At 33.1% G+C, this 27,318-nt stretch overlaps 1 protein-coding gene across 3 annotated transcripts; it reads left to right on the forward strand.

Moving 5' to 3' along the window:
• The first annotated feature begins 68 nt into the window (after positions 1 to 68).
• Pxn (Peroxidasin) lies at positions 69 to 27,318 on the forward strand. 3 transcript variants are annotated; one of them, XM_070641344.1, is made up of 11 exons: positions 69 to 185; positions 5,834 to 6,272; positions 9,737 to 9,952; positions 14,946 to 15,181; positions 15,251 to 15,457; positions 15,721 to 16,107; positions 16,371 to 16,409; positions 21,563 to 21,939; positions 22,006 to 22,175; positions 23,390 to 23,556; positions 23,700 to 27,318. In XM_070641344.1, the coding sequence occupies exons 2-11, from the start codon at positions 6,085 to 6,087 to the stop codon at positions 26,366 to 26,368; spliced, it is 4,656 nt and encodes a 1,551-aa protein (XP_070497445.1). In that variant the 5' UTR covers positions 69 to 185; positions 5,834 to 6,084; the 3' UTR covers positions 26,369 to 27,318. The 3 variants fall into 3 exon arrangements, with proteins under 3 accessions (XP_070497445.1, XP_070497446.1, XP_070497447.1); XM_070641345.1 differs by having other exon boundaries at positions 6,047 to 6,272; XM_070641346.1 differs by lacking the exon at positions 16,371 to 16,409.

The raw sequence follows: 27,318 nt of genomic DNA on the forward strand, positions 1-27,318 counted from the left end.
TGCTAAACACAAAATAATATTTTTTCGAGGAAGAAATTCATCTCGTAAATTTTCAGAATGCTTTCGCCGGTTGAAACAGTCAGACGGAATAGTAGTTGGGTAGTGAATGTAAAGTGTCATATCTGTGCTTGTGATGTGCTGTGTGAAAGTTTTTTTGTGTTCATAAATTAAATTAAATTTTTAATGTAAGTGCTTGGTTGGTAGAGATGAGGAAGATGATGATGATGAATTAAATAGTAATGAGACACATTCGAGATGAGATGAGTTCGTTTGGAAATAAAAATTGATAGTTTGATTGAAGGATTAATAAAAAAAATAAATAAAATATACAGCGTGGCAGCAGCTTGCAGTATCGTTGTTCAATTTCATTGCAATTTGTGCATTTTATAGAAATTAAAAAAACATAAATTTCAAATCGATATGAAACAGAAACAATTTATGAAATGGAAAAAAGGAACAGACGAGGAGATATGAAAATGCATAAGTGAAACTACAAAATTTATGTTCGTTGCTATTTTTTTGCAATTGGCAGAAAAAGCCATAATTTAATTATGTATATATATTTTTAAGTGATTTCGTTATCAGTGCTGTTTTTTTTCTAAACTTAGCTTGACAACGAAACGCTCTCTCAGTGGCTAGAATACATAGTATCAAGCGGAAGCACCGAGATAAAAATATAAAATTAAACATACGCTTGCTTTGAAGCATAAGCATAGGCACTTAGAGCTAAATCAAAAATTATTTGAAAGGAATGTTTGGGGAAATGAGAGAAATTTTTTTGGAATATTTTTTAATTAGACACTGACATGATTCTTTCTTTTTTTTGTGGAGGTGGCATTTTTTGAGGCTCAGTCTTTTGTATTGTGCTGCTTTATGACTGATGTTCTTTTTTTTTGGGGGGATGATCGTCCTTTGACTTTATGACTTGTTTTGTGTTTGTAGTATGTGCATTATAATGTTTATTTGTGACTAGAACTTTTTAGTCATAATTGGAACTTGGGATTTAAAAAATGTCTGGCAGGTCACTATGAAAGCAGTGGGTATTCTTGACACAGTGCCTACTGTGAGTTTTTAGTCTTATCTACTGGAAAAAATTGTTTTCGTTTAAGATTCTAGAAAAATTTCAAAACATTGAATGTTCACAATCAGGAGTCAGTTTCCAGAGATTTCTACTTTACGCCACCCAGTTAACCATCCAGTTGGTCAACCTTAGGATAATTCACCTAGCCTGCCCACCTCTACTGCACTGGGTATAATCTACTCCTCTACTAGTAGTGTGTGGTAAGCCTCGATTAAAAATGTACACAGTATTGGGTGTTTCCAAAGTTTTGGAGAGTACACAAATGTACCGTGACACACAGGCTGTCCACCACTGCACTATTCCATGTTTTGGGTGTAATAAATAATAGGAAGCAATTTAAGAAAGAATCAAATAGTAGGAATAAAGTCTTTGCAACTTCCATTCGTCAAGAGTGACTGGTTCTTTCACAATCCCACCTATTTCCATCATAGCTATGCCTTTCCATGAAATAATATTGTCTCCAGCCTCTCTGCCCTTAAAAATTCATAATTCAACTCTCATGGCACCTTGATTCCAAAAATAATTCACCTTTAGAATCTGCACCACATAATTTCTAACAGAATCAAGTGACACATGTCCATCATTCAACCCTAAAACAAATTTTTTTAATACAATAAATGGACTTGATCTGTCAAGGATGAATCAATCTCCAGAGAATATTCTTAAAAATTCATCACACTTTAAAGTCATACAGCCCATCCTCAATAAACAACATTCATAATAATTCATAATTAAAAAATGAGTCGCAAAACCATTTTTATTTTTGGTCCGTTCCATAATTTGTGGCTGACTTGCGTTTTCATCTCCATGCCATAACATAAAGTGTGGTATCAAAAGACAATTGCAATAATTTTTTTTGTGTTGTGTTCCCTATACAAAAGTGATAATTTCTATTAATTTATTATTCGGTACTCGTACCAAAAAGCTCAGTAAACGTACATAAATTGGCCATAAATTTTAAACCGAAAACGATTTTTATGTTCATGTCCTAAAAATTTTTTTATAAGTGCTTCTTTTTCTATTCCCGATTCCGATAAATTTCTTCCTATTCTTGAGAGGAGATTGTTAAAATGGAAAGGAAATGAACAAGAAAATCTCGAGTATTTTTAGTTCTCATGTTCAGTATGTGTTTTAATCACGTCAATCAATCACGATTTTTGCTCTAAAATATGTTGTTAAATCACATCAGGAATGAGTGTTTGGAAGTGGTTTTGAACATAAATATGAAGGCAGGATACACGAACATCTTGAAGACTGTGGAGCTTGAAATCTAAGGAATCAGAATTTATGTTGAGAAAGTTCATTATGGACGTCGATAGATAGCTTCTGAACAGAACAAGTCGGTTAGTTGATCCCAATACTGGAACCAGTCCTGGGTGACTCTAGAATCAGAATCTAACTGGTCTTGTGCTGGAATTTAGATCCTTTAAGCGTTTTTTGCTATTTGATGCTTGAATTCTAGTCGATACTGATCAGAATTCCGACATCACGGTGTTGTTCTATCACAGGCAACTTCGTGACCTATTGCAACGCAGTCCTTTATCCTTAGCGTACAGTATGCTGTTCGGAGTATTCTCTAGAACTATAAATAGGATACTTAATAGTAACAAAATTGAATTCCTTTTTACAATTTGATTAGGACTAACAAACAACACCCATTCTAAAATTCAGCATTTACGTGACTTCCACCGAAATTCCATCATGTTATAGTTTGCATCCAAAAAATTCTTTAAAGCGATTAATTTGAAGCTAAAACATCAAAGATAAATTTCATTTTTTGGTTTTAATTAAATTGCTCAATTTAAGAAAACATCTGGTGTCGTGCGGTAGAAGTTCTGTTGGGAAAGATTTGTGGATGTTATTCAGTTGACAACTGTCTGAATGTTCAGACGAAAAATTTTTTTTTCTTCTCTGCAGTTACGCATGGAATTGCTAAATGATTCTTTTCTGCATTAAAGCAATTTTAATGGATTAAGGGTGGATTTATACTGTTTTTTATTCGATTGTCTCATTTATGTTACTTGAACTTCTTTTTTGGAAATTATACTTAAATTTAAAACAATCATATGTTATTCATACTCCTTTGTTGCATCAAATATCAACATACAGAAATATTTCAAAGGATTATTTTTCATAATATTCAGCATTTATCATCATAAAATGGATGAAAGTTCACCTTTTTATTGTTTTGACTGACGTAAGCAGTTTGCTGTTGATGCAATTGATAAACATAGATTGACATTTTTGAACCAAAAATATATTTAGTAAGTCTCACTCGGGGAATGTTGTAGGGAAGTGCTGAGATCAGCTGTGATCCATGGCTGTTATCAGTTGGCGTCTGAAATCTACTCAATTGCTGACTGCCCTATTTCAATTGCCAATACCAAGCTCTAACCCTTCTAAGAAACGAGAATAACTTTCCATGCAGAGATTCGAACCCACGGATCGCTAGATCAATGTATAAAAGCTAAATCCCAACAAACGAAGCCAGTACACCATCAAGCCACTTCGACACATAAAACCAAAAATGACCTTTCATTCAACTGTTTTCTTTTAGAGACAAACTTAACTGAAAGAACTTCATCTTATGGATGTTCTGAATCTCTTGGTAAAAAGACTGCAGGATTAATAACCTGCAACTCAACAGCAACAGCAAAAGCTTGTCATTGTAAAAGTTTTAGTAACAAAATTAAAAGTTATTACTATATAAAAAATAAGATACTAGTTAAATGAATTTATAGCTTACTGCTTACTTCCCTGACATCAACAGAGAGAATACAGATGCCAGGAATTGTTCATGAAACTGATTTAATAAATTGAATTTCCACTGGGTCGATGTTGTTGTGTAGATATCTGTTATAATCTTACAATCTGCCAATGCTTCTTATTCTTCTACATCCTCACACCCCCCATCCTTACACGACGGATTGACATAAAAAAATATATAATAAAAAACATAAAAAGAAGAAATTTGATTTATGTGAATTGATAGCATTTTCATGAATCATTTAATGTCAAGCCGCCCCGCATATGAAATACAAATCAATTGAGTGGCAATAAATTTAGTTTTTAAACAAAAAAAAAAGTATTTCTGATGTGTTTGTGCCAAATTGAAAGTAGGAAAATTACTAAATGATGAGAATTTGACATTTGAGTAAGCATTCACACATGAATATCCGAATGTGTATTTAATGCAAAAACTCTCAATTTTTTTGTGTGTATGTCTACACGCCCTCATAAATATACATTAAATTGATCGGATTTTTTTATATTTTCATCTTTTTTTTTGGTTCCGCAAAAGCGAAAGACAAACTCTTGCAATTTTTATAAAACTTCGTGGTATTATATGAATTCTTTTTTATGAACGCAATAAAAATTAAATGCTTTATGTTTCTGTATGTTGAAGCTACAAAATGAAATTTATGATGTTTTGTGCATACATTTTCAAGTGATACCAATTTATTCTGTGTCAAAATTCTAGAATCGAGATGAAAAGTTACCATTGATTTGTTGATTTTAATTTCTTTTGTGTTGAAAATTCTCGAAAATTTGTTGAAAGTCAGTGTCAGAATTTTAGAAGCTGGAGATAGTGGAGTGTAAGATTAGTATGATGCCATCCTGCATTTAATATTGACTAAACTGAAATATTCTCGATGTTTCTAGACTGAATCCTAATTTTAAGTAACATTGGCTTGAAATGTAGGATGATCATTACGTTTTGTTGACAATTTGATAGAATATTCAGAGGACTGTTTTGACATTTCTACTCTATCTTCTGAGCAGTTAATTTTTAAAATATTTCAAAAAAGTGACCTTTTTCTTGATAAAATTGTGAATTAAAGTAAACTGTGAACTTTAAAAAGTTGGATCTATCGAAAATTCAACTTGAACTATTTAAAACAGGTGAATAAATTCGTGTAGAATCCATATGAACTACGAAATCGATGAAGCTTCTAAATTAAACCTTGTGTCATGCTCGCTAACACTTTGCTAGCAACAGTCTTACTTACATCTCGAATTAAATTGAATGACTAACCAATCAATCTTTAGCAATTTTGCTTAACAAACTTTGAAATTTACTGCAAGCTGCTGTGATTTTGAAAAGAATTAGATCAAAGTCCTTCATTCAGTTTAGTTAAGGGCCGTTTACTTATTATGTAACGTGAAGAGTGGAAATGTTCTCTAGTGGACAATAATACTTGAGAACCAGAGTTCGAAGTCGACTCAGATTTTATTTGGAAAAGTCGACCTAAGACGACTCGATTCCGTATAAGATTCTAGTCGACTTCGAACTCTGGTTAGAAAAGTCATCAACTGGATATAAGCGTCAGATCAATTAGTTATAACGTATTTTTGTCCACTCACAAATATTACTGAACCCTTTAATCCAAATAAAATCTCAATCATAACAACATGGGACATGTTCCTCCCCTAAGAGTGTTACATAACAAGTAAACAACCCCCTTAGGACATCAATTATTGAGTGTATTGATTCAATTTGATCGTAACCATAATTTAACTTTAATATAATTTTCATATCATCGCCTTAAGCAAGAACTGCTCAATTATCAGTTAATTTCAACCGTAAAACATTCACTTTATCACCAAAAAAATTAAAGAGCTTTACAATTTAAAAATACAGCAAGTCTTCAAAAATGCTACAAAAACAGAACTTCCAATTCCATTAAATTAACGTAAATTGCATCGAAAATTTTTTCATTTTCATGTATTTTTTTAATTTTTAAAATAAAGATAAAAATGCCACAGCAATGAACATGCAAAATATCAACACTAGAATCTGGAACACATAAAAAAATAATATATATCCAGTCAGTGAAAATGAACAACTCATTTAAGCAAACATAATTAATTAAATCAAACTGTGAATTAAATAAGTGGAACGACAAATAGACTTACTTCATCGAGAATCCAGCACATAAATTTATTCCTTCATTTTTTTTTGAGTGAGGTGGAAAGGCAGACATACATAAAATAACATTAAAATGAATGAAATGAATAAAAGGTTGTATCCAGTGCTAATTGCATTACTCACAATTACTGTGTTGAATAATAATAATAATGTAAAAGCAATTGGTTGCCCCGAGAAGTGTACGTGTCAACAGAGTATCGTGAAATGCATTCGTCAACAATTAAAATCTATCCCTGAAGTGCCGGCACAAACGACTATACTGTAAGTACTTTTATGACATTTTTTCTAATTGTATTTTCTTTTCGTTTTACTTTGACTGTCTTGGGGATTGAGTTGTTGCTGTGGGAAACTGATGTGTTTCTAGAGTTGTGTTACATTTTAGTGACGTGATGTTGATGCTGCATTGTGGAATCTGCAGTATTGAACAAAACCTGTGGTGAGCAATCATTTATTTTCCGCGGTGCAGCTTGGTTCTGAGCCTCGACCAAAACCATACAAGACACACGATTTATGGCATTTCCAGAAGTGTACCGCGACAGACAGGTTGCTCGCCATTGAACTGTATACATGCAAATCCACTGTTAAGGAAGCTATGAGGATGCATTGGACAAATAGACTGAATGTCAGGCAACAGTCCTGACACCTTGCAATTCCTCAGTTAAGTTCGATTCCTACCAACTCCGGAAGATTTCCATAATTAAGTATCAATGTCTTAATTTGCAATTCAAGAAACAGAAACCACAAGCTGACAAAACAGATAATTTCACAAATTATTCAATTAAGGAATGACTAAACTGTATTAAATCATCCTGAAAATAGATAATTAATTACCCATCCAATTACTTTAGTATCAAAATCAGAGATCCAGACCCAAAAATTATGCCAATTCATTAGACTAATCCAGAAAAGACAAAAAAAGTCTTTCATTCCTTCACATTTCTCACTTCTAATGATATCTCATACTTGTTTACATTGTTTCATTAATTCTCATCTATTCATCTGCCTACCATCGTCGTCATATTCGCTGTTGATGATGATTCTTCACTTCGCAGTCGTTTCCGTTTTCAGAATTTACAAAAAAAAGGAATAGAATTGAATACAAATGAAACAGGAAATATTTCTGACTGAGTAGAAGAGCTTTTCCATGTGCCAGTCATATAAGAATGACGATGCTTTAATTTTCCGTAAATCCTGCCTACTTGAGAAACAGGAAGAAGAAGAGCACTAAAGGAATTTATCGTCATACTTTTTTTTATGTGAGGACGTAAAAGTTTTGATTTTTTTTTGTTCTTTCTCTTGCTTGTGTTTAAACAAAAATGCTCTCCTGAATAATCTCTCTAGTCGTCATGAGGTCATAGAAAAATTCTCTCAGACGAAACTTTTTCTGTCGAGGACCTACTTATGGAGATGTTTGGCATAAGGCAAAATATGTACATTTTTTTGTTGTAATTTATTATGGATTTAAGGAGTATACACAAGATGGTGGGATGTAATCATGAATGATGGAAATGTGAGATGTGATGCTGGAGGTATGAGAAGCTTGGTGGCTGGATGGGATAGGTGATTAGCCTAGACATAGTGACATAGATGAGCTATAGTTCAATTTTCTATAGAACTTCTTCTTCGTGGCTGCTTAGAACAATTGTGATTCGTGATCTCCCTAAGATGACGCCTATAGCTAGCTCTATGGCTGACTTCCGTCTGCCAATTACCACTACCAAGTGCAATACTGTATCTTTCATTAGATGCCTTCCAAGAGTTTTTTGGTCGTCCACAAGCACTTTTAACATCTACAAAGTCAGATTATAATGGGTATTGGCAATTGTCAGGCGGAAGCCGGCGAATGAACCAGATTTAGGCGTCATCTGAGGGACGCTTAGGATCACAGTTGATCTGTATGGCCATCCAACAAAGTTATGTAAGTCACATTACAATGGCTATTAGGGCAGTAAATTCTAAAGACACAAGGCAACCACTCGTCTAAACATCTAGGATGAATCCAAATTCTCATTCATCCATTAATAGACATCATTAATGAACGAACCCCAAAAAAAACTTCATTCTTTATTTATAAATTACCTACTTTAAAGTACTCGTTTTAAACATTAAATGAATATCGATGCTGTGTACAGTTCCTTGCTTCAGGATATAAAATAAAAATACATTTTAATGCATCTTCGTGCATCTTATCTAGAAATAAAAGGAAAAACATTCATTATACTTCTTTTTTTAGCTTTTAAACATCTTTATTCCCTATGTGCCGTGTACTTTGAATAGCTGTACTTTATATCGCAAAACTTATTTAAGACTGAACTATTAAATATTTTTTTGTGGCTTTATGTGCATGAAAGGAAATGTTATCTTCCCCTCGGTTCTTTAGGATGTGAGCTATTAAAGCATAAAAACATACATTCATCTGTTCTCGTCTGCAAAGTTGGTCATTTGAAATGAAAAATAAGAAAAAACTTTTTTTGTGCTCGTCAAAATCATAAAATAATTTTTTTAAAAGCAGTTGGACATTTCTCGGATGTCCATGTTGGCAAAATATGTTTCTTCTTATGGACGGAAGAGACGAAGTCATTATGGTACATGCTACGCAATTTCATTTATTTTTGGGTCAATTCTTGCACATTCTTGAATTTTCATGCAATTTTCAAATTGTTAAGGTCTGGTTGAAGATGTCTAGGAAATTTTTAATATCCCACATACTGTTTTAAGTTCCGAAAAGGGTTCCTCAGTTCCTATCAATTTAAATTATTTTCATTTCACCTACTGTAGCTTGTTCACAATGGGATGTCTTTTGTTTTAAATTTTGACAGGGTTGATAGGAAGGTTCTCATATTCGGAAACTATATGGCATAGAAATGGTAAAAATCAGACCGTGGTGACTCTGAATTTGAGCCAGATTCAATGAAATCCGGACTGAAGCCGGACTTGCCTTGTTTTGGCCGGTGTGACTCTGAGTTGGAATCAGATTCGGTGACATCTGGACTCATGCCAGATTTACCTCGTTCAGGTCATCGATATTGCTTGAATCATTGATTCAGTTTGAAGATCAATTTCAAGTTTTGTCATAAACTGTTCATTACAGTGAATGGCAAGCTGTAAGTAAGATATTTAAAATAAGATTGTTAACTCCAGTGCCAATTTCTTGGTATAAATGTCTAACTTCATATTACAACAGATTATTAGTAATCAGGAGAATTAAAAACAGCGATGGTCTAACGTCAATATTTACGTAGTTCGGAACTTACCCTTATCTGCATAGAAACCGCGTTTAGGTACCGTAGTGGCATTCTGTATCATGAAAGCATCCTCTTTGTTAGTTAGGGTTAATGACTAAATCTTAAATTCAAATCACACCTTAAATATCACCTCTGTTTAAAGATGCTTTAAATACATACACACATTCAAGACAATTCATAAGAGTTTTTGTGAAAAGTTTTCAAGATTCCTGCAAAAACAAAAGAAAATTCTCAAGGAAGGAAATTTTTGAAAAACCACTCAAAGTTCATGACATTTGCTGAGTTAAGCATATGTGCATGCACATGAATAGCTCTTCATATTCCTCTTTTGTTGATGATTACACACTTTTGATGATAAATTAAACGAAAACAACGAAGACATTCTCAAGGAATTTCAAAGTAAAACAAAGGAACCTTCAAAAAAATTTCACTTTAAGAACTGCTTAATCTTAAATGCTTTTTACTTTATTTTATTTACAGAGATCTTCGTTTCAATCATCTGAAAGAAGTGCCGTCAAATGCATTCAAAGATATGAAGCAACTACATTCCATTTTCTTAAATGAAAATCAGATTACAACAATTCAGTCGGAAGCTTTTAGTAATCTACCAGCATTGAGATATCTGTATCTTCATCAGAATCACATAAGGAATATTGCAGCGAATGCATTTGTCAATCTAGTGAGATTGGAAAGACTGTAAGTTATGCTTATGGAATAAAAAACAGAATATATCTACATTATTTGATTGCGGTGAACATGAATTGTTGATGCTTCACTTAAAAATCAGCTTAGGGAACTAACGAAGAGATTCAATTTTCAAGATAGGTAGAATCATGCTTGGGGAGGGGCTGCATATTGTGGTTTTTGCGTTTTTTTACTATAATCCTTAGTCTTTACTTCTTCTCTTTTATTCCTATCACATCCAATATAAACATCCTCACACATACCCACACACACACACACACGTTTCTCATCATCATCATGCATGATGATTTAAATTAAATTATGATCTTTTGGCTTTTTCGCATCGTTTCATTTTTTAATCAATTTTACTTCCAACATCCAACTTTTGCTTGATTTTTCTCTACTTTTAATTCATTTCCTTCATATGGTATTGCCACAAGTTGTGGATTTTAAAACTTATTCTGCTATTGTTGCTGTTGGGATGATGAGATTTTTGAAAAGTGAATAAATATTTGGGCATGCAGCTGTTACATTTTTGACTTTTCATGTGCACAAGAATTTCAATTAGAGTTTAACAAACTATGAAGGAAATTGAGGGTATTTATTGGGAAATTTATGGACTGAAAATTAGTTCAATGGAAGGAAGTGATTTTTTTGTGTTGAACAATAGCAATAGATGTATTGTGATTTAAAGGCAGTTGGGTTAATTGTTTGAGATTGATGTTGAATTGAGAGTGAATTTTTGTATTGAATTTCATAATCCAGATGGATTAAAGGAGTGATGGGCACTTTGTGTGACGCGGTACATAAGTGTGCTGCCAAAAATGTTTTGAAGTACTATGAACCGTGCTCGGTCTAGTTCGAGGCTTTCCACCAAAGTGTGGCACGAAAAATAAAAAGTTGTCCACCACTGGATTGAAGCATTAAAATTGGAAATATTGAGTCTTAAATTGTTGAAATTGCTTGCCAAAAATTCATTAAATGAGCGCAAATGCTGTCTATTTTCAATGATTGCAGCAAACATTAAATTCAGTTTCAAATGACAAATTTACTATATTATTGGATTGCATTCAGTCAGAGCAGTGGTGCGCAACCTTTTATTTCGAGGAATACCTTAGTGGGAATCCTCGACTGGAGCTGGACTCGGCATATGGTTTATGAAATTTCCGGGAATACTTGGCGGTAGACTAGTGTGTCGTAGCACATAGGTTGTCCACCACTGAGTTAGAATAATGAGCTCAGAGCTTGAAATCAACATGAACCAACTCCCATGCTGCACTGGATACTCGAACAGACTAAAAATTTCAAAAATATAATATCCATTCGTACAAATATTTACTCACAGAAAAAGCTATTCCCTTAATTCCATTGTTGACAAATATCCCGTAAAGTGGTAAAAATTTCAATGAATATTTTATACGAATGAAATAAATTGGATCTACAATAACTTTGGTGGTGTAAAAACTTTTTTTGTTGCTGCTGTTTATTTTAGTTCTGAAAAATATTTTTGTTCCATTTTTATTGTTTCACATTTCTCTCAATAAACAATAAATAGCACAACAGCACAATGCCATGACATAAGAGTTCATTTTTTGCAAAATTGCATTTTTTTCCATCCACTCAACAGCAACAGCAACAAAAAAATATTCAGGAGGTAAAAAGTTGCTTATAAATTCCCTCAAATGTTCAATTTTATTTCATAAAAGTTATGAGAAAATTATGGCTGCATTGAATAAATTGGAAGAAGATGTTGGAACTTGAGAAAGCGCAGCCATAAGGAAGTTTATTTCCTTTTTTGTTCACTCGAAATCTTCAATTCTTTCCCGTAAATATGCTTATTGATTTACGACTAAAGTAATTTCTTCTTCCTTTTTTTATAATCTATTATCTCAATTTACTTGTTGATTTTGATAAAGGAAGTATTGATGCTCAGTGATTTACAATGAATGAATTTATTTGAGAACAACTTTTTTATGAATTATTGATGATGCTTTGTTGGAATCGATTGGGATAAAATTGTGAATTTATTGAATTTGTTTGAAAACTTTCTCAATTTTAACTATGGGAAACAAACTTTATTGAGTCTTACATATTGCATATATTCTTATGTATATTCATAGTCATATGCATAATCAACACCTGTGTCTTAAATTATAGGTGTAGGAAGATCTTGGTATAAGTTATGTTGAGCTCAGATTAAAGACTTATTGCTTTTTTAAAGGTTTTTGAATCACAGTGCTGCACCACCTTTGTGTCACAACACCCTAGATGTGACTATAAAGAGCAGTATAAGCTTTTAGAAGTTTGGTTAAAAATAAGTGAGAATTGAAATTTAAACCAAAAGAAAATAACGATCATTCAGAATTTAAAAAGTAACGTAAGTTCAAAATTCAAAAGAGAAGTTCAAGATTGAACTTTAATCATTTTTGCGCAAATATTTTAGCATAAAACGAGGAATTCTTCAGAGAAATATTCTGTCGAGTTTTAACAATCAAACAGGAAGTTTTTAAGGAATTTTGAAGTAGTTTTAACACTCAAATTCTACAGCGCAGATTTCAACAGAAGTTATTTAGAAAAATCATCCTCCAAGCCCTGATAATCACAAAACTTAATTTCAAAGAACAGTCTGATTTTTCATTCTCCTTGATTAATCCAAAAAAAAGAACAAAATTCTTCAAACTAGTTCCAAGATTGTGATGAATTTTATTCAAGCTCAAGTATCATTTATTTTCGAAAAAATGAACAAGTATTCAGAAAATAAGCATTAAAAATGCCAAGTTTTGTTTATATTTCAAAAAGAAAAACAGTCTGAAAAGTACTTTTAAAAGGATGCGACATTAAACAGACAAAGTTTTCAATTTGGCTTGACGAAAAAAACTTTTGAAAATTTATTTCCTAAAAGGAAAAATATTTCATAAATATGATGAGATGAAAAACAATATTTATGGGGTTTTGGTATGTCTGTGCTTATAATTTGACTAAAGAATATTGTGCAATATTAAATTATTGTGCAAATAGGAAATCCAATCAATAAACTATTTTAAAATTATTTTACCACAAAAAGGAGTTTTCAACGTTATTAAATATTCATTTGGGGAACCGAAAAGTTCTATTGGTCAATATTTGTCAGAATACTCATACAGCATGAGAGATGTACGGAAATAATTACAACAAGTCTGAAAGATGTTTTAACAAGAATATAAAAAAGAACTTTCTGCAAATTCAACTCGAGTGAAAAGGAGCAAATTATGTTCATCCGTGCATGCTAATGTGTGTGAGTGTACATGCTCTAAAAAGAGCTTCTCCTACAATTACTTTAGAGGGTTTTTAACAGACCAGCAATTTTGTTAAATTGCATTTGACATAAAAACGACGTTGACTAAATTTGCACTAAGCTCTCCAATCAGACCTCATTAGCATTAATCTATCTCAATCGAATTCGAAGTTTTTAACTTTTCTCTCTCTCTTTTTATTGGGAATAGATTGAGAGGAGGAATTTGTTGACTTGTTTGAAATGGATGGACTTGCAGTTTTATGGGAATAGTCTTTTTTGCACAAATGTAGGTCGATTTGCATGAAGAATTTGCATACTTTTGCAAATAGATCTGTTTGTTCGTGCTGTCAACTTAGAATTCTGACTGTTTTATGTCAATTCGTTCGATGTAGTAAGCCTGCCTAGCTGAAACTACTTTAAAAATTAACATTTTATATCAAAATTCATAAATTTCTGTATCATCTTCTGAATTTGGTTAATTAAGGATAATTGTAAGGCAAACTGAATATAGAATAAAATTTCACAATTAGGCAGACGTTCTTGTTAAGTCTATGATTCTGAATTATTCATTCCCATCTCGTTAAGCGAATTTTATGAAAAAATTTACTCTGAAGTTCTCATTTTTAATTCTTCATGTCTAGACCAGACAGAGTATTAACATTTCAAACAAAATAGCAAGAATGTAGATGTGCTTGTGTTACTCCTTAATTCTAGGAGTTTTAGGTCCATTTTCATTAAATTTTAACAGATAATGGGTAAACCTACAGGAGGTTTATGCAAGTATTGTGGTAAGTGCGGTCACGGTACTTTGTGAGAGTGCTTATTGTCTGTTAGGGATGTTAACTCTTAGTTGTGAAATTCCAATTCAGTCTTTATAATGTACGCTATTGGCACAAGATTATGCTGCCATGTGGCTGTCATATGACTTCCAAATGGCTGCCTTTTGGCGTCGAAGTGACAATTTCCATATTTAATCCAGCCATTGAAATTGCACCTGGATGTCATATGGCCGACATCTAACTGTCTTGAAAAAGTTGTGCCGATTGGGTAATTTGGTTAATTTTGATCCATAATCGCCCGTGGATGTCGCCTGGAGCTGGCTCTATCGCTGACGACTGATTCTGGACTTCTCAAGTCCAATTCTGATTCTATCAACAGCATCCTTCCAATGGACTACCTTTAATTGTAATAAGGATTCCAACAGAAAATTTGACATCAAATTCCAAAAACTTTCAACAAATACAAACCTTTATCAGTTGTTGACACTCAAAAATGAACAAATAGTCTGTCTACCTTACAATATTGCTCAAAAAATCTCTAAAACAAATCACAATATGCCATGCACAACAACAATATTCACAAAAATTTAATCAAATTCAACACAATTTACATTTTAAAACTCTTGAAAAGCCACAAAAAAAAGCTACATGAATTTTTAGTGCACTCGTACCATACCACCTGTGAACGTCAACAATTTGCATGTTTAACCAATAAGTCTGGAATAGTGAATGTTCAGTCTCATAAAAAAGGGAACATTTTTTGAGAGAGAGTTCCAGCATAAAAATCTGACTATCTTCATTCAATTTAAATTAAGTTAGAAATAATTTCCATTCCTTCGTTCCTTTTTTTCTGGTCTTCATTGAAAATTGGAGTAAATTAGTGGAGAAATGAACTTTTTTTTACATCCACAATGAACTATTCTTATAAACTTTTATTTCATTCTATCCATAGACATTTGTATGGAAATAAAATTCAACAACTCCCATTTGGCGTATTCGACAATATGAATTCACTAAAAATGCTACGTCTAGATAGCAATTTATTAGAATGTGACTGCTCCATGATGTGGCTTGTGAAGCATTTACAGCAAGCGAAAAATCATCTGAATGCATCCGCCAGTTGTAAATCACCCGAAGTAATGGAGGGAAAAAATCTACTCGAAATGACTGAAGATGAATTGCATTGCAGTTAGTTATAAATTATTTATGTATATAAAATAAAAATTAATTTAATTACTTTTTTTCATGTATACGCAGAGAAGCCTGAGATATTGCAAGAACCGAATGATGTTGAAGTTGTTTTTGGCTCAAATGCTGTATTTAAATGCAGTGCCGATGGTGATCCCACACCAGATATTATATGGATGTTAAATTCAAATGAAATTAATTCCGAAAATGATACAAGAGTTCGAATTTCTCCAGACGGAACGCTTCAAATTGATAGAATTGATGAAAGGGATCAAGGTGTGTTAATGGAAAAATCAATATAGAATTTACATTTTTTTGGCTATATATAAGTTTCAACATTATAAGCATTTTATACATTCATTCATATTATGAAGGTGCTGCATGCATGCCACAATATCCTGCATATTGTTATTTCTGTACATTCTCATTTCAAAAAAATTTCTATCTCCGTTTTCAGCATGAAATTGTTTTTAATCTACTTGTGTCTTCTATACATGTATATTTATATATATCACAAAAATCCATTCTATTCTATGCAGGAATGTACACATGTATGGCTAAAAATTCAATCGGTGAATCAATCTCAAGGGAAGCTCGCATGACTATTCGAACAAGTTCAAATACAAATGAGGAGAATGTAGACGAAGCAAGTAGACCGCAATTTGTACAAGTACCCGCTGGTCATGTCTACAGTAACGATGAAGCCGATTTCATTTTGATGCACTGCATTGCTTCCGGTAATCCCAAACCGAATATATCATGGAGCTTTAATAATCAGCCACTACATGAGAACGAGCATGTTCACATTTATGACAATGGTACATTAGTGATTTCACATCCAGCTGAAGAACATGAAGGAAGTTATAAATGTGAGGCGACAAATTACCTTGGAACAATATCAACTGTTGCAAATTATAAAATTAATGGTAAGAAATATCCATAATTTACTCTATCCTTACAAATGTGATGAAAATACCTTTTTTATATTCAACGAGACATGCTGAAGATTCATTCCTTATGCCACAGTTCATAAAATAAGAGGAACGAAAACTTTTTCTTTTCTTTTTTATTTGCTTCTCATCTTGAAAAAATAAGTTTTTTAAACTTTTTTCCTTTTCTTGTTGTTCTTTCTCACACTTTTATTGCTTCCGGTACTGACAAAAAAATTAAAAACCAACAATAAATAAAGGAACCGAAACTACTGAAAAGAATAAAGTTGATGGAAAAGGTAATGTTGGATGAGTTGTAATTATGAAGTGTGAAAAAGCAAATTTACCTGAATTTTAAACTTTTTTTGATGGGGTTAAATCAGGGGTGGGCAACCTTTTTTTCGATTGGCACACCTTTGTGGTAATCCTCGACTGAAACCGCAAACGTCTTATGGTTCATGAATTTCCAAACATTTTCCATTGTGTCGCGTCACACAGGTTGTCCACCACTGGGTTAACTAATCGATGAAAATTCTTGTTAATGGATAAAATTGATGAAGTTTTGAGAACATAAGTGCACTAGCGAGACATTGCATACATGTGGTATGAGAGCGATAAATGCAGATTATTATGGTTGAATGTTAGGAAGTTTGGATGGAGAAAAAATTTATGACAGGAGATTTTGTGGTTTAGAACTTCAGTTTTTGGAATTAACAGATCAAAATCGCATCTGAAGCTTAAAATTTGAGATGTGTTAGTGTTGGTGGATTAAGAGTTATTTTGATAGTTCTGATATTGGATTAATTGTTGGATTTAAAGTGAACGTCAATAATCAATACTGTGAATTTCCCAAGAGCAGATGACCGGACTGCATGTCTATTAATTTACCTTAAATCATACCACTGGGCATATACAGCTTCTCTAAACAATGTCAAAAAGCAATAAAGCTTATTACTTACGCAATCATTTCCTAGAAAATCCAAACCACCTGCAATGTTATCATTTTCAAGTACACAAAAAACAGCATACAGCTTAATATAATTTGAAGAAAATTACATGATTGTAAATTCATCATCATTAGTATTTCTACTTATCTTATGCTCATGTTCAACATTCAAATTAACTTTTTTCTTCTTTTTATTTTGACAAAATGAGCTGTTCTGTTTTTGTTCAGCAGCATGTAATCTTTAACATTCATTTCTTGCCTCCTTAAAATATTGTGAGCATGCAAACAAAATGCATTAATTAGTCCTAACCAAAAGCTCATATTTGCATTAACCTGAATTGTAACAATTTGCCAGCTATTAAACAATTCCTGTTTAAATATTCATGCTCAATAATGTTCATGTTTAAATCTTTTAAAATTCACTTCCAAGTGCATTCCATTGCCATTTTTATAGGGTAATGAAAAATTTAGTACAAAAATAGACGACACAAAAATTGTTTATGCGGTAAACAGCTGTTCACATACTTGTGTGTGCCTTAATATGATTCATATAAGTGAGTCGAGTGGAATGGAGTATAGAGATTCTTTTCCACAAAAACGTTTACTTACTGAACACATAACTGCAATCTAATTAGTATAGTTTTTGCAATACATACACCGTAACTTTGCCTGCATTCTATCCTATTATGCTATGTGTATTTTATGTTTGAAACATAAGGAAATTATTAAACTATAGTTAGATAGTTTTACTACTCATGAATAGTAAAGGGTGAAATAAAGCAATATTTGTCGTTAGGGAAAAGAAGTTTTCTAAAAGATTCCATTTTATATGCTTAAGTATGAGGTAGACTCTAGACTCCATTGTTATAACATTATAGCTCTATTCGCATGATGATATATCTATGTAATCAGCATATCCAATGTTTATATTGAACAGTGGTAGGCAACCTTATGCTTTTCCGCAGCACATCTTGGTCATAAGATGTAGATCCTTAGTCTGCAGCATATGATTCGAAAAATGACATGAAAAATTTTCCTCTTCCGAGTCTCGAACCCATGACCGCTTGGTTGGTATCACAATAATTAGAAACCAAAATTCGAAACCATTGCGCCACCGAGCCACCTCAACTCACAAAACCGCACATGGCATTCGGTTCAACACATTTTTAAACATTGTCATGTGTCGCGGCACGCAGGTTGCCCATCACTCCTATAAAATCTCATTAATTATAAAATGAAAGTTAACAAATTAACCAAAAATATTTTTATCACAAAATCCATAGTCCTATGCGTCACATGAGATGTAAATTATGAGCTTTATATAATAATTTATGTTCAATACAGCACACAATACACTACAGTAGCTTGTAACTGATCTTAATAATTAATTTGCATGTGAATTAAAATTATTATATAAGCTAGTCTCATGTGTGAGCTTTCAATGTTATTATTTTTATATGTGAAGCTTATAAGCAGTTGATACTTTTTTTCCAGACTGACTGGAGCGTATGATTTTGGAATAAATTAGATGTTGTCATGTTAATGAAATAGATATTATTGCTCATGAACTGATTTAGAATTTTGACTGAATTTAATATTTTAATATAGTTGTATTGATAAAGATTGATTACTTATGCTGATTTTAAAGATTATCTGATTAGAAACTCTAGGAAATTGAGGAATGTTTTTCCAAAAAGGATGAATACTTCTTGAACAAATACCTGGAGCTAGAATAAGTGATGTGTTGTCGAAAATCAGAAACGATTCATGTGTATAGGTTTACCTTGGAGGAGGAAAGTCTGAACCTCGTAAACCTGCTACGAATTTTGAATAAGTTCTTTATTCACGCCTCTTGCTCGTGAAGAGGGATACAGAGGATTTATAATATATACATGACACTTTGCCATCTGGTCGAAAAACTAGGCTCAGAACAGTGATGAAAAAATGACAGTTCAACGTGCGGACATATAATACAAACTAGGCGACAGAACCAGCAACAGATTCATATAGAGATCATTTTGATGTAATTTAAGTTCGGCATACGAGCTTGGTTAGAGTTATAAGTTATAACAAGAATTCAGGACTCTAACTTAAACATCTGATAATTCCTTTATGAAAGTGCGCTTCAGCCATCTTTCTCTCTCTCTCAGCCATCATTCAAATTTCCACATCTTAAAAAATCTACGAACGCTTCATAGCATGATTTATTTAACTCCTTTAAGTTTTACTCACACACCTAATTTTCAGTTTTTACTCATAATCGCATAAAGAATGAGCCATAAAAAATTAACGGTTAGAGATTTTTGTTAGCTAGCTACTATTGCAGTAGGTAGTTAGATACGGTAGCATGGATGAAAAAACACAATGAAATGTTTAACACGAAACTCTGAATTTAAAAAAGTTGAACGAAACAGAATAAAAAAGCTTAGGGGATATTAAAAAAGTTTTCACCTTAAAAAAATGTTTCTGCTGTTGTTGATGCTTTTCATTTCCTCGTTCAAAACATTCACCGACACACATACTGGAGGTTGTTCTTGTTGTTGTTTTATTTTATTTTATCAGCCAAAGAGGAAAATTAAAAAATTAACAAAAACATGAGTTGAAAGGAAAAGGATGAATGAAATTTAAATGTATGAAGCCTTTTTTATATATGTCACCGTACAGCCGAGGATGTAACCATAAAATTTAGAGCATCACCAAACTACAAGACTTTTTGTATTCTGATAAAGAGCTTGTGCTACATGCAAATTTTTAAGCTTCTGATTGCATAATATAAAGCTTCATGTGAATATAGCTTGTTGTAGCAAAAGTTTAAATTATTTTTAATAGAGAAAGCATAGAAGCACAGCAACAGTAGCAAACAACACTATAGTGTATTTCAGAAAAAAAAATTAACTTAAAATGCACATACTTCGTGGAAATGCTTCAATATTATTTATTCAACAGTTTGTTTAGTTTTAATTCACACAGCGATTCTTGCTATTCTTGTATTTCATTACAAAAAGGAAACATGGAAGAATTAAATTTTATCGAGACTCGACACTGAATGTATATGGATACATGGTTGGGTGAGTGAATAAATGGAAGACTGAATACGGAAAGCAGGGTTGTTAACTTTAAATTGGTATATTGGATAACAGTAGCCCTATCGCTGGCTGCCCTTTGCCAACAGTCAATACCAAGTGCTACACTGTCTCTATCAACAGCCTCCTTTTAGGAATCTGGACCCTTAAACTGTTTTAATCTAAATCAGTACTGTCTAAACTTTTTGTGTCACGCCACACCTTGGGGGTATGCCAAGACAGAAAGTACACACGACAATCAGTTTGGATTCTCAAACTTCGTTTGGATTAGATCAATTTTGCCAACACTGAGCTAAATCCATAAAATGAGTAGTTTAAGCGAGCTATAAAGTGTGCTTTACTATAAAAGTCCTTCATAGCAGTATTGTGGGGAATAAATCAGTCCAGAACTCAAAAACTGTAACCCAAGAGCCACACTGTGTCAGATTAAATTTATCGTCATCAAAATGGGTCAGTAACACGTCATTTGTCTTCAAAAGCAGTGAATTTGTGGTGTCCAATACCAGTTTTGTCCAAACTGTGTACTGTGACACACTGTTCTTTGAATGTGATGCCAAATTAGTTTTGATAATGCTCATATCACTTTGCTGTGCCACTCGGGTACGTGACAATATTAATCTAGAAGTGGTTTAGAAGCAATCGATACATTCCCACAACTAGAGCCCAAACTCTTGACCTTCAATAAAATCCAAGCTTTAAGTATCAAAACTCAAAAAACAACACTGAATACTCCAATGAAAAGAGCAGCTGAAGAAAAGGGCAATATGAGTAGAACAAAAAAGAAGAAATGAGAAAACATTTTCTTGGAAAATTGTGAAAAAAGGACTCAGATTGGATACAGATAGAGATTCCACACTTAACAACTACAGCACAGATTATGTCGAATGAAATTGTTTTTTGTTGTATTAGAATGATGCATTAGGGTACAGATCAGTAGTTTTAAGGCATATAAATATTTCACATATCTCATTTTACCTTCTTGGAATTTCATCCTTTATGATGCATCAAAAGGTTCTCTTTAATCTACTCAAAACTTTATGTATATGTTAATTTTACACATCCATTTAAAGCACTCAAGACTTTAATAAATTATCCTTAAAAATTCTATCGATTTCCCGTCTGACTAAAGATTTGTTACACATGACGTCCATCCATTATTGATCGATTAAATTGTTGCTGTAAGGTTTAATTATATTAATGAAGTATAACATGCGATTTCCTCTGAATGAGACTACATTCCATTAATTGTTAATGATTTTCGTCTGTATCGAGATTTAGTGATAAGGAATCTCTAGCCTTTAACCACAAATAACATCATACGAGATGAAATTAATTCCCATCCATTCCTTAATCAAAATAAATTGGACTTTCTCAATCACTGTCATAATTATTCTTTTGTTTATTTATACTTCACATCTTATAGTACCCACAATAACAACATCACCCGAGGATAAACGAGAAAAAACCGGAACCAATGTGGTTTTGTTTTGTAATGCTGATGGCAAACCGGAACCAAACATTTTCTGGTCGAAGGATGATCATCCACTAAAATTCTCAAGCCGCATTTATGTCTCCACGGACAATAAAACTTTGAACATTGACCACATTAAGGAATCTGATGCAGGACATTATGTGTGTATTGCCGAGAATATTCTTGGCTCAGATGAGGCGTCTGCAAATGTTGAAGTTGTAAATCCTTATGGGCCACCTGTTTTAGTATATGAGCCGTATGATATTGAAGCTATTCCTGGTACGACAATTGAATTACCATGTGGCGCCGAAGGAGATCCAGTACCGCCAGTAAGTCTAAGCATATAAATCAATCATGATCAAGGAACTGAATACCTTTTTTGTTTCTATTTTCAGTCAAAATGGAAGAAAGACGGTCGAACTTTGACACCATCATTAAAATACAGCCTCTCTGCAGCCGGTAGCCTTTTCATTTCTAATGTAAATGATTTCGACTCCGGACGCTATGAATGTACCGTGACGAATGATTTTGGACGTGTGACAGCATCATGTTTCGTTACAGTTAGGTATGTCAGTGAGCAATTCTTTTTTACTTGAGATGTTATTTTTACTGCCACACATGACTTCTAATGCCGTAAGCTATAAAAGGGATTAGCGGTAGATTGAATCACAATAAAGCATGCTTTTAGATTCACTGTGTTGAGCTTCAAGTCATTTTTCATAAAGTTCCTCCTCTTTTTTTTTGTTGGTCTTCTTCCCTTTTGACCTTATCAAGGATTCATATTTTACCTCTCATTCCTAATGCCTTTATTCTGGTATGTTGTTAATGTATTTAGAATGTAAACGAGGCAAACTCCCTTTTTTCCGAAAAAAGAAACAACCTTTTTGTCGATAATTTTATATAAGATGGACATTGTCGATGTTCATATATGTTGTGTACGGTACATAACAAGGAATGAGATCTTTTGGTATTAATAGAATGAAAATATTCATTTCATATACTCATTCGTATAGTGTTGGATTAAAAAGGAACGGCAGTAAAAAAATACATGGACTAGTGACTCGCCTGCTTTTTTTCCATTTTACTTTCTACTTCCTTTATTCGAGGAAAAATCAATTTCGTTGCATTTTATTGAGGGAAAATTCCATTGAAATAAAGTGATTATGTCTACTCGTCCGTCTGGTATGTTGACGAACAGGAAAACATGATAGGGTATTGAATGATAAAATGTGAAAAATGATGGGCATATTGGTCTGATTATATCCCCTTTGGGGATGGAAAGTTTTATCATATCTTTGTGGACGAGGAAACGAGAGACTTTTTGAAGCTGCTTTAATTTTTGTCGGAATTGAATGAATATTCAACTCTAGCATTCAACAAACAGCTTTCAAGATTCAATTTCCCATACTCTACAATCTCCTCATCCATTTATACTTGTTCTGTCTATTTCAGTGGTGGGCAACCTTTGTGTCGCGGCACTCTAGTGGAAATGCCATGAATTGTATGGCTTGTTCTAGGCTAGTCCTAAACTTTTAGGTAGCATACTAGTGTGTCGCGGCACACAGGTTGTCCACCACTGATCTATTTGCTTGAGCTTCTTCCCTATTCAACTATTCAATGGACCATATTTTCAAATATAAAAAATTCGTACTGCAATGGACATCCATGATTTATTGTTAATAATAAACAATTTTTTCCTACTTTTTTTTTATCGTTTCTTATCTCCTTCTTGTTCCTGTACATACAATAAACATTGTGGTTGTACTTAAAATATATAAGGAGGAAAGAAGAATTGGCACTTGGCGATAAATTTGTTCGTGTCGCACTCTCAGAAGCAAGGAATGAGGTTGATGCCGCTATCAATCAAACGGTTGCATCACTTTTCAAAGATACAGCAGCGCCAAAGCAGCAAAGTGATTTATTTAAACTCGTTAGATTTCCCACAGGTAATATCATCTACTTTAGTACTCAAAAAAAATTTTAATTTTTTCACATTTTTCTCTTCCTTCATATTATCCATTCATCCTACATTATCAACATTTTGTTGTTGCTCGATGTTATCATCGACGATGAAAAATAATATATATAGGACCTGCTCGAGAACTTGCAAGAGCATCGGAAATTTATGAGCGTACTCTTGTAAATATACGTCGTCATGTGAATGCCGGAAAGAATCTTACAGCAAATGCTACAGACATTTTCAAATATGATGATTTGCTATCATCTGAATATTTGGATTTATTGGCACAATTATCAGATTGCACAGCACATCGTGTCACACCAAATTGCACTGACATTTGTTATCATAATAAATATCGGACAATTGACGGTACATGCAATAATTTTGAAAATTCATTATGGGGAACATCGTTGAGTGCATTTAGACGTTTATTACCTGCGAGATATGAAAATGGACTTAATGCACCCGTTGGATCAACAAATGTTATGTACAATGGATTTAAATTGCCAAGTGCACGTCTCATATCGACAACATTAATCTCTACAGATGTCGTTGAACAGGATATGGAAATAACTCATATGGTTATGCAATGGGGACAATTTCTCGATCACGATCTTGACCATTCATTGCCGTCTGTCAGCTTAGAGAGTTGGGATGGTGTTGATTGTAAGAAGACATGTGATTTTAGTCCACCATGTTTCCCAATGGAAGTACCACCAAATGATCCACGTGTTACAAATCGTCGTTGTATAGACTTTATTAGATCAAGTGCAGCATGTGGCTCAGGAATGACATCCGTATTTTTCGGTAAACTTCAACCACGTGAACAAATGAATCAATTAACAGCATTCATTGATGCATCACAAGTTTATGGATATTCTCAACAATTCTCACGTGACTTACGTAATATTTCATTAGAAGGTGAAGATAATGGATATCTACGTGAAGGTGTTCACTTCCCAAATCAGAAATCAATGTTACCATTTGCATCGCCCACAGATGGTATTGATTGTCGACGAAGTTTTGAAGAAAGTTCAGTAAATTGTTTCACAGCTGGCGATGTTCGTGTGAATGAGCAAGTCGGATTACTATCAATGCACACGATATGGATGCGAGAACATAATCGAATTGTAAAATATTTCAATGAAATAAATCCACATTGGACGGGTGAGCAGACTTATCAGGAAGCTAGAAAAATTGTTGGTGCGATGATGCAGCACATTACAATGCAATGGTTGAGATATGTTATTGGAAGTGACGGAAAGACACTTCTTGGTGAATATCAGGGCTATGACTCGAACATTAATCCATCAATATCAAATGAATTTGCTACGGCTGCATTCCGTTTTGGACATTCATTAATTAATCCGATTTTACAGCGATTAGATTACAATTTTGAGCCAATTGAACAAGGACATTTACCATTAAGGAATGCATTTTTCGCTCCATGGCGTATTGTTTATGAAGGTGGTGTTGATCCACTTATGCGTGGTCTATTTACAATGCCTGCTAAAATGAAGAAGCCTGAACAGTCACTCAATTCCGATTTGACAGAGCACTTATTTACTGTTGCTCACGCTGTTTCACTTGATTTGGCAGCAATGAATATACAGCGTGGACGAGATCATGCACTACAAAGTTATATGGAATATAGAAAATTGTGTAATTTAACAACATCAACAACATTCGAGGAATTAGCTGACATAACTGATGAACATGTTAGAGAGAAACTAAAGAAGCTTTATGGACATCCAGATTCAATTGACTTATGGGTCGGTGGAATATTAGAAGATGTAATTCCAGGTGCTCGTGTCGGTCCACTTTTCCGATGCATCATTGCAGACCAATTTAAGAGATTACGAAATGGTGACCGATTTTGGTATGAAAATCCATCCGTTTTTAAACCAGAACAATTGGCACAAATTAAGCAAACATCGTTAGCACGAGTCTTGTGTGATAATGGTGACAATATAACCCGAATAACACGAGATGTATTCACTTTACCATCCCATCAAGGCGGTTATGTCGATTGCAAGGATATTCCAATGATTTCATTACGTGTATGGACAGACTGTACTGATTGTAGTCATCGTGCCGCATATAATCTCGACATTACAGATTTACCCAGACGTAATCGATTCAGACGTGACTTGAAAATTGTCGATAATAAAAACGATAAAAATTTTGAACTAAATTCAATTGAATACAATCGCATTCATCATCATCATGACGATGAGGATGTCCATTTTGTTACCATCGATAATGATTATTTTGACATGAATGAAGAGCGCATTGAGGGACTTGAAAATCTTATTGAATCATTCCAAAAAACACTCAAGAAGATGAAACGTGAAATTCGTGGATTAAAGCAGACCAATAATGAACTTATTCAGAATCTAAATATGACTCTGTCACAGCAGCAGCAACAAAAAAATGACCAGCCACATAGAAAGAAATATCACGAAGATGATTTCATTAGTAATAGCTACAATAAAGATAATCGTAATAATAATAATTTGAAATCATCGAAGCATCATCTCCAATGTGTAGATAAAAAAGGAATAAATCGATTAAATAATGAAATTTGGATGGAGGATGATTGTACAAGTTGTTTATGTCAGCATCATCAAATAACATGTACAATTGAAAAATGCCCGGATATAACGCTCAAATGTGAAAATGGTTTAATATTTGGTAAAAGGATTGGAAAGTGCTGTCCCGCATGTATTGAGCAAAAAAATGAGCAAATTTCAATTGACGAGACCACAATCATGAGTAACGTGACAAATTCTCGTTAATTACATGATAAATATTGACACATCAAATTTAATTTTACATCATTGTTATTATCATAAGTTGGCATTAATTGATCGAATTACGTAACATTGTTGTCGGATATTTAATTTAATTAATGAATTATGGTAATGATAATGATGGCATTTAAATGAGAAAATTACAATAATTCTTCTTGCAATATAAATAAAAAGGATAAATACTTAATAATATTAATTATATTTTCAACATTCTAATGATGATATAAAAATAAGAGTTAAATGGAAAAATTTAGCAATTCTAACGAGATTAAAACAGAGCTTGAAGTCGACTCAAATATTGTATGGAAATGTCGTCTCAAGTCAACTTGAATCCAGTCAACTTTATTCAAGTTAACTTAACTCATTTAAAGTCAACTCAATTTAAGTCAACTTGACTCAACTCAATATGATTCAAGTCAACTTGACAGAATTCAACTTGATTCAATTCAGCGTGACTTAATTCAACTTGATTTAAGTCAACGTGACTCAAGTCAACTTGACTAAATTCAACTTGATTCAAGTCAGCGTGACTAAATTCATATTGTTTCAAGTTAGCGTGACTAAATTCAACTTGATTTAAGTCAACGTGACTAAATTCAACTTGACTCAAGTCAACGTGACTAAATTCAACTTGACTCAAGTTAGCGAGACTAAATTCAATCTGGCTCAAGTCAGCGTGACTAAATTCTACTTAATTCAAGTCAACTAGACTCAAGTTAACTTGACTCAAGTTGACTCGATTCCCTACAATATTCGAGTCGAATTCAAGCTCTGAATTAAAAATTCATAATTCATGACAAACGTTTGTTTTAGTCACAATCTTATGAGTTTATCAATAAAGTCAATCAATTACTTATCAATGAACCTTTTTGAAAATTATTAGCAAGAATAGCAATTCCAAAAAAATAAGTATTTCTTTTGTATAGTTTTGAACA

This window comes from Chironomus tepperi, unplaced genomic scaffold (genome assembly GCF_022539635.2).
Source record: "Chironomus tepperi strain 1889 unplaced genomic scaffold, CSIRO-AGI_Ctep_v1 contig_244, whole genome shotgun sequence".
In the NCBI taxonomy this organism is placed as follows: Eukaryota; Metazoa; Arthropoda; class Insecta; order Diptera; family Chironomidae; genus Chironomus; species Chironomus tepperi.